General features: G+C 40.3%; 1 protein-coding gene across 1 annotated transcript; it reads left to right on the top strand.

Moving 5' to 3' along the window:
- The first annotated feature begins 5,518 nt into the window (after positions 1 to 5,518).
- LOC126338706 (putative gustatory receptor 2a) lies at positions 5,519 to 6,097 on the top strand. The gene has a single exon (XM_050001579.1). It carries the CDS (start codon positions 5,519 to 5,521, stop codon positions 6,095 to 6,097), a length of 579 nt encoding a protein of 192 aa, XP_049857536.1.
- The last annotated feature ends 3,347 nt before the right edge of the window (positions 6,098 to 9,444 follow it).

Genomic DNA, 9,444 nt, shown 5'->3' with positions numbered 1-9,444 from the left:
GGAAAACGGCTGTGCCCCGTCAGGGGAATCGTCCTAGCATCTGTCTCTAGCGATCAGGGAAATCACGGAAACTCTATGTCAGGATGAGCTGACGTTGGTTTGAATCATAGTCCGCCAAAATGTGAGTCCATTGTGCAAAGCACTGCGCTACCGCACTCGGTATACGGTTCGCACACATATTTAGAAACTGCGAGACACTGAAGGGTTTTATAGTAAAGACAAAACGTTGTTAAGAAACTGGAAAAGTTTTTGAGCAATTTAGTTCAAATTGTGGCCATTACAATTGCTACACCAAGAAGAAATGCAATGATAAACGGGTATTCATTGGACAAGTATATTATACTAGAACTGACATGTAATTATATTTTCACGCAATTTGGGTGCATAGATCCTGAGAAATCAGTTCCTAGAAAAACCACCTCTGGGCGTAATAACGGCCTTGGTATGCCTGGGCATTGAGTCAGACAGAGCTTAGATGGCGTGTACAGGCACATCTGCAAATGCAGCATCAACACGTACAATACGAGACTGGAATAGAAGGGAGAACCGATAGAGATACTCAGGGTACCCTCCGCCACACACCGTCAGGTGGCTTACGGAGTATGGATGTAGATGTAGCTGTAGATACCACAGTTCATCACGAGTAGTGACTGGCATATTGTGACAAGCCAGTTGCTCGGCCACCGTTGACCAGGCGTTTTCAGTTGGTGAGAGATCTGGAGAATGTGCAGGCCATGGCAGCTAACGAACATGTTCTGTATCCAGAAAGGACCGTACAGGACCTGCAACATGCGGTCGTGCATTATCCTGCTAAAATGTAGGGTTTCGCAGAGACCGAATGAAGGGTAAAGCCACGGGTCGTAACACATCTGGTCCGCAGCTCGTGGTCGTGCGATAGCGTACTCGCTTCCCACGCCCGGGTTCCCGGGTTCGATTCCCGGCGGGGTCAGGAATTTCTGTGCCTCGTGATGACTGGGTGTTGTGTGATGTCCTTAGGTTAGTTAGGTTTAAGTAGTTCTAAGGTCTAGGGGACTGATGAGCATAGCTGTACGTCCCATAGTGCTCAGAGCCATTTGAACCATTTTTTGTAACACATCTGAAATGTAACGTCCACTGTTCAGAGTGCCGTCAGTGCGAACAAGAGGTCACCGAGACGTGTAACAAATGACACCCTATACCATCACGCCGGGTGACACACCAGTATGGCGATGACGAATACACGCTTCCAATGTGCGTTCACCGCGATGTCGCCAAACATGGATGCGACCAGCATGATGCTGTAAACAGAACCTGGAATAATGGAAAAAAAGTGACGTTTTGCCGTTTGTGCATCCAGGTTCGTCTATCAGTACACCATCGCAGGCGCTCCTGTGTGTGATGCAGCGTCAAGGGTAACCGCAGCCATGGTCTCCGAGCTGATAGTCCATGCTGCGGCAAACGTCGTCGAACTGTTCGTGCATATGGTTGTTGTCTTACAAACGTCCCCATCTGTTGACTCAGGGATCGAGACGTGGATGCACGATCCGTTACAGCCAGGCGGATAAGATGCCTGTCATCTCGACTGCTAGTTATAGGAGGCCGTTGGGGTCCAGCACGGCGTTCCGTGTTTCCCTCCTGAACCCACCGTTCCATATTTTGCTAACAGTCATTGGACCTCGGCCAACGTTAGCAGCAATGTCGCCATACGGTTAACCGCAATCGCAATAGGCCACAATCCGACCTTTATCAAAGTCGGAAACGTGATGGTACGCACTTCTCCTGCTTACACGAGGCACCACAACAACGTTTCACCAGGCAACGCCGATCAGCTGCTGTTTGAGTATGAGAAATCGGTTGGAAACTTTCCTCATGTCAGCACGTTTAGGTGTCGCCACCTGCGCCAACCTTGTGTGAATCCTCTGAAAAGCAAATATTTGCAAATGGCAGCATCTTCTTCCTGTCGGTTAAATTTCGCGTCTGTAGCACGTCATCTTCGTGGTGCTGTAATTTAGATGGCCAATAGTGTAGATATGAAGAATACATAAGGATATGACGTTTTGCCATTCGTGCACTCAGGTTCGTCATATGAAAATAGCCTTTCTAACGCAGCTGAACACCTAATAAAGCATAGAAATGGATCAACTGACATAGAAATGGACCTGAACATTTTTAAGGTGAATAAAAGCAACAGAGAACTCCATTACATAAAAACTTTCACCCACAGGCAATTCCCTGTAATGAACAAGAACTTGATAAATAACCTAAATATTGTAACTACTCATTGATCATGTTAGCTAGTAAAACAATAACAATCAGAGATGTATAACATACCCAGACTAAAATGAAAAAGAAAAAATCCCAGAACACACACACACACACATATATATATATATATATATATATATATATATATATATATATATATATATGTGTGTGTGTGTGTGTGTGTGTGTGTGTGTGTGTGCGGGTACTGGGATTTTTTCTTTTTCATTTTAGTCTGGGTATATATATATATATATATATATATATATATATATTGAATATCAAACTCAGTACAACACCACAGCACAAACAAAAGTTTAAAAAAATACAGAGCAATGGAACGTACAGTAAACAGACCCAGTGATGGGTCAGAGTGATGTGTTAAATCGTAATGTGTTCATACAACGGCGAAATCGGACATTCTGTTTGCAGAAGCCGAGAACAACTCCAGGGCAGCAGCATATATACAATCGTAAGATCACATGTCATATGTAGAAACTAATATTATTTTAATATCACGAAACTTATCCAACAAATAGCTGTTTCTGGTCTAGCTACAAAAGAATGACAAAAATTATAATATTGTAAGAAATGTGCAATTGTTACATAACATGAAATTTATACAAAAAGAGATTGTGTTACAGGCCACAGAAGGTGTGTCCCAAGTAAAGAGAAATTAAACGGTTATGGCACATTGAAAACAGTCTCTAATTTAGGTGCCATAGATGAACCATATCCTAAGAACATAGAAGTAATTAAGGAACGTCGGGAAACTTAAAAAGTTACGAAATTCACAAAATTTAATGGGTAAATGGAATAGAACAAGATGTTGACAGGAGGCAGAACAAATATATAAAACATGAGACACACAAGAACGACACAGCCAGTAACTGAAAAGGAATAAGTAAGTACTTTAAATGTTTATGGACAGCTAATGAAGAACCAGAGCCTGCCACCAACACCAATGGCTCTGTACATCTGGTAGCAATCGAATAAGTGTAAACACTAATCCAAGATAATGTAGTCATGGAACTGATTAAATATCTGTCTTATCATTTACTGCATTGACTTTTAGATTTTATGTACATTTTCAGGCTGAAACACCATGTGACAGATGAATGGAATGAAGGTTTGGTATGTCCTATTTACAAGAAGAGAATCACAATGGAAAACTACCGAGGAATACATCTGCCAGATTTATGTTACATACTGCTAAAATTATTAATAATACACTACAACCAACAGTGGAATCTATTTTTTCGGAAGTACAACATAGTTTTAGAAGAAGTGGATCTGTGATTGTATTTTCACTTTGACATATGTAACTGAGAAGGTAAAACAGAAAATTTTATCGAAATTACTACAGCAAAAGAAGTTCCACCACATCTGATTATGACAATTCAGTAATTATATAAAACAATAAGCATCCCTAAGGTAAGGAATGGGACAGAAAACGCAAATGTTAGTCAAGGAGGTAGACAAACCTTCCTCTTGTACCCTAAACTTTTGTTTGTTTTGACGATTTCATTCGTAAAAGGATAATTATATTAAATGACACATCAAAAAATGAGAATTAAAACGTCATGAAGCTGCTTTTTACTGATGATAAGCTTACAATAGAAGAATCTGAAGAAAAGGTTCAAATAACAGTACTTGAATCAAACTACCACTAAATGAATGAGAATATCAAATTAGAAACATAAGTGTTGACATTTGTAGGACTAGAACCCATAAGGGCCAAAATTATGGTAGTGGACTAATAACTAAATAACGGAGAAAGATTAAATACCTAAATAGCATTTTTAAATTTTCCAGGTCAGATGTTGTAGAGCTTAAATTGGCTAGATTCAGAGACAACTGTGGAACCACACAATGTACATTAAAATATCAATTCACAAAAAACCGTTACTTAAATTTTACATAGCAATAGCTTTTTGCTTTCGAATGATGTAACGTAACAACAATACGATTACCATAAATCGAATAATTAGATCTAAGTTACTGTGATTTGTAGTGAAATATTCGTTACTGGGCCATAAAATAAACATCAATTTCAGACAAGAACTAAATATAGAACACTCTACAAATATAACTAAAAAATGCAGACTGAAATGGAAAAATCATGTCGAACATATCTCTGAGAACAGGATAACTACAGTTGCAATGCTGTATATCCAAGAAGAAGAAGAAAAAGCGGGACATTCGTTACAGATGGCGCAAATAATACTGAGACAGAACAAACCGGAAACGTTAATGGTGATGCCGGAAAGAAATCTCAGAGTAGGAAAGGATCATTAAAGCAATCACTCGTCAACTACATGACATGCAATTAGAGAATTAGACTGTGAACTATTGTGGCAGGTCGCTCAGGCGACGTACAATCAATACCTCATTAAGGGTGTTGTCCCATGTTGGGACGTTTGTTTACCATGTGATCTTCAGTCTCTCTAGTGTTCGCTGAGGGGTAGCAAGGCCAGAATCAATAACGTTGTAGGGGGCTAAGGAGTATTTAAAGCATGCATGTTACTTATCCGATGTACAAAGATATGAGTTACATAATTTAATGTAAGAGATGATGTAGCAGTTATCTTCTAAAAAACAAAGCGCTTGAAGCCTAATTTGATACATTATTACCAAATGACACAAATTTGTGTAGAACAGAGGAAGAGTCACCATGATTCATGTTAGATACTCAAAAACTTTAGTGAGTAGTTACAACTTTTACGCCGCTGTCAGACCATTATGTGTCATGAGACAGATATTTGGACTCTCGTCGCCCTTTAGAAGGGAAGTAAATACCACATCGTGTTTTAAGATGAGGCACATGACCACTATAGGGTGGTTAGTATGCGTTGTCACATGTGGCTCATACTGCAGCTATACTCAGTCTTGCACACCCCCAGTGCCACAAAGTTATCCTACGTTGAAGATTACTATGATATTTGTCTCAGTCTTGGTTTGGTTGCAGTCAGTTGCAATGTTAATCACATGTCTTATTACTGGAAACAGGTACCTACGTGAAATTGTTAATTTACTGGAAATAGACATACCACTGGTGCATAACCAACGTACAAGAAGCAAAGCGTTTACAAGAACGCGTGCAGCAACTATTTTCCTCCTTGCATATGTTTTTATGATGTTTAGTATTTGGATTATATACACTGTAGTAGACACAGTTGAACGAACGTGGAGAGAGAAAATTCTAAATTTCTTTTCCGTATACTCTGGCATTTGGCAGGTTCAGTTCTATGGTATTGTGACGGCAGTGCGGGACCGAATGGGCAGACTCAACAGTCAGCTTCTGAAGAGCGTGCGGCCGCCTCTGCACGGCGAGGCGGATCTGGAGGAGGCGGTGACCTCCGGAAGACAGTGGTGGGCAACGGAGGGCAAGCTGCGGCGGCTGCAGCGAGCCAGGCTGGCCCTGCACCGCGTCGCCCGCCTCTGCGGGCAACACTTCGGTCCGGCGCTGCTGCTGTCCGTGCTCAACACGCTGATACAGATCGTCTACCTGAGCTACGCACTTGTGCTAAGGGTCAAGTACTGGCCCTGGTTGGAAAATTATGGGCATAGTGACGTGCTAGTGCTCAGTGCACTATTGTTTTATACTACCAGCTACCTGTTAGCTATTTGTTGGATATGTTCATCAGCAGTAGATCGTGCTGGCACTGCGAGAAAGTTACTGGAAATGATTCGAATACTATCGCCGTCAGTAACGAATTCCATCTGTCTTCGTCTTTCTGTGGAGAGCATGCGTTTTTCTGCTATAGGCTTCTTTGATATCGACCTACATCTATTTGTTGCCGTTCTTGGAGCAACCGTCACATATCTCATAATACTTGTTCAGTTTTACTCCTAATTCATAAAGTTTACATATAATAGTGACAAATTTCTGTGCACTTTTCAAGTGAATATTCACACTGCTGCAATAAAACCAGGCTGTGGCTAATATTTGAAATTTAACTAATCACTCAAGGAGGCTTAGCTGTATTCCATTGTCTCTTTTTCTTGATATCATTCATATTTATCGAGCTCTGTACATAAGTAGTCACTCATCTTAGATTTACTTTAATTACTAAATCCCCATCATATGCTGAAAAATATAACATATTATCTGCCTTGTGAACTCTTCCTACTCTAATTTTTACGATGGTGAGCCTATTTCTGTTTACTGATAAAGCATATGATGGCCGACACATGAGTGATATAGCATCCATGTTCCAGCTGCCCAGTCTACCTCAAATGTCTCGTAAGCCCTTCCAGACCGTCTATCCAGGTTTGACTTACACACTGTACTAAACAAGCTGATCAAACATGTGTGCACTGAGGGACAGCAAATAGAATCTCAATGCACAGTACTGCAATCCTCTGTAATCGTTATCTGTTCTAGGAAGCAAGACTCTGTGTGTTGATAGTTAACAACTCCTGACAAACAGACTGTGCTGGACTGTCCAGCATTCCCAGTGACTTGTTGTGAATCCCAGTTGCACTTATGCTGGGAACACTAAATTCCGACATCTCTTAGTATTACTTGAGAGGAGTGCACTGAGCGTTTGAATAATCTTTAGCACTCTTACTTTCTATTTTTAGTGTCACAAAAACAAGCGAGAAAGTAAATTGCAGAAGGCCTTATCGCTCTTACACATAAAAACACCTACACACACTTAACACACTATCAATAGCAGAAGAAGTGGTCGCCGCTAAGTATTACAATATGTGTCACAAACAATAGTGAAAAGTAAAACACATTAGTCCAACTGCCTAGATGTATATATATATATAACTAAAAAAAGACGAACAAATATGTCTACATCCACAAAAACCTCTATTATTTTGCTTAAGTCAAGACACGTTATAGTCAGTCCACATTAAATTGATAATTATTAATTGTGAACAAAATGTCCTCTTATCATCACAATGTACAAGGATGAACTCATACCTCCATCTCTGATGGTAGTTTTATATCAGAGTATGCAGACAATATTTTACACAGAGTACGCGAAGGAACTTGCCCCCCTTCTTGTAGCGGTGTGCCGTAGGTCTATAGAAGAGCGTAGCGCTCCAAAGGATATCGCTATATCTCTAACGTCGATCAGTTGTAGAATTTTGGAACACGTATTATGTTCGAGTATAATGACTTTTCTGGAGACTAGAAATCTACTGTGTAGGAATCAGTATGGGTTTCGAAAAAGACGGTCGTGTGAAACCCAGCTCGCGCTATTCATCCACGAGACTCAGAGGGCCTTAGACACGGGTTCACAGGTAGATGCTGTGTTTCTTGACTTCCGCAAGGCGTTCGATACAGTTCCTCACAGTCGTTTAATGAACAAAGTAAGAGCATATGGACTTTCAGAGCAATTGTATGATTGGATGGAGGAGTTCCTACGTAACAGATCGCAGCATGTCATTCTCAATGGAGAGAAGTCTTCCGAAGTAAGAGTGATTGCTGGTGTGCCGCAGGGGAGTGTCATAGGACCGTTGCTATTCACAATATACATAAATGAGCTTGTGGACGAGATCGGAAGTCCACTGAGACTTTTTGCAGATGATGATGTGGTGTATCGAGAGGTTGTAACAATGGAAAATTGTACTGAAATGCAAAAGGATCTGCAGCAAACTGACGCATGGTTCAGGGAATGGCAATTCAATCTCAATGTGGACAAGTGTAATGTGCTGCGAATACATAGAAAGACAGTTCCCTTGTCATTTAGCTACAAAATAGCAGTTAAGCTACTGGAAGCAGTTAATTCCGTAAATTATCTGGGAGTACGCATTAGGAGTGTTTTAATATGGAATGATCATATAAAGTTGATCGCCGGTGAAGCAGATGCCAGACTTAGAATCATTGGAAGAATTCTAAGGAATTGCAATCCGAAAACAAAGCAAGTAGGTTACAGTACGCTTGTTCTCCCACTGCTCGAATACTGCTCAACAGTGTGGCATCTGTACCAGATAGGGTTGATAGAAGAGAGAGAGAACATCCAACGGAGAGCAGCGAGCTTCGTTACAGGATCATTTAGTAATCGCGAAAGCGTTACGGTGATGATAGATAAACTCCAGTGGAAGACTCTGCAGGAGAGACGCTCAGTAGCTCGGTATGGGCTTTTGTTAAAGTTTCTAAAACATACTTTCACCGGAGAGTCAAGCAGTATACTGCTCCCTCCTACGTATATCTCGCAAAGAGACTATGAGGATAAAATCAGAGAGATTAGAGCCCACACAGAAGCATACCGACAATCCCTCTTTCCACGAACAATACGAGACTGGAATAGAAGGGAGAGCCGATAGAGGTACTCAGGGTAGCATCCGCCACACACCGTCAGTTGGCTTGCGGAGTATGGATGTAGATGTAGATACAGCACTCAAATTTCGTTACGGAAATCGTACAACAAGACATCTAGGTGGAAATTTCCGTAACTGCACCTGAACAAAAGCTGATATCCACTGCTTCATTTTGCCACAGTGAAATAATCATTGTGATGATTGCCTAGTAGTCATTTACATTTTATTTAAATAATGTAAACAATTTCTCAAAGACTAGCGGCCTTACAAATCCATGTGAAATACACCATATTGTTGTAATATTCCCTTCTTCTCTTCATCGATATTATTTTTAGTTGAGTAACTGCTGGTAGAATAGCTTGAATCATATAGTTTCACAAATATGGTTTGCATGCTCAGGATACAAAACTGATATTCCCAAATACAGTAACACAAAACCTAGAACTAACAACAGTTGCAGACTATGTGTCCGTTATATAGGCAGTAGAGTGTATTGTCTGCAGTATTTGAACACATTATAATTAGTATGAAGATAGCTATGGAGGTACTATTAAATTAACCTCTGATAATTATACTGTCTCAAATCTTTGTGCTAATGTTATTTTCTTAGGTATACAGATCTAATAACAATTATAAATAATGCAGAATACTACAGTACAACAGTCTGTGATGATTGCTTCTATGATTTTCTTGCATGTCACACAAAATAATTAACTGTAGTACCACAGCAGTGACTATAATGTATAAGGTTTCCCAAGATATGAAAATATATCTACACAGTTCATTACAGGTGTATATTATCGACTAACATTTTTCACTAAGTAAGAAGTTATTTTTTGTGAATGTGGTTACAACTGAGCAGCCCAATTTTTGTGTCTATACTTATTGAGAAAGCCGAGCTTGAAACTCACCATTTGCATGCCT

This window comes from Schistocerca gregaria, chromosome 1 (genome assembly GCF_023897955.1).
Source record: "Schistocerca gregaria isolate iqSchGreg1 chromosome 1, iqSchGreg1.2, whole genome shotgun sequence".
NCBI lineage: Eukaryota > Metazoa > Arthropoda > Insecta > Orthoptera > Acrididae > Schistocerca > Schistocerca gregaria.
The sequence above is the reverse complement of the archived record's forward strand: the minus strand, read 5'-3'. Positions and strand labels throughout refer to the sequence as shown.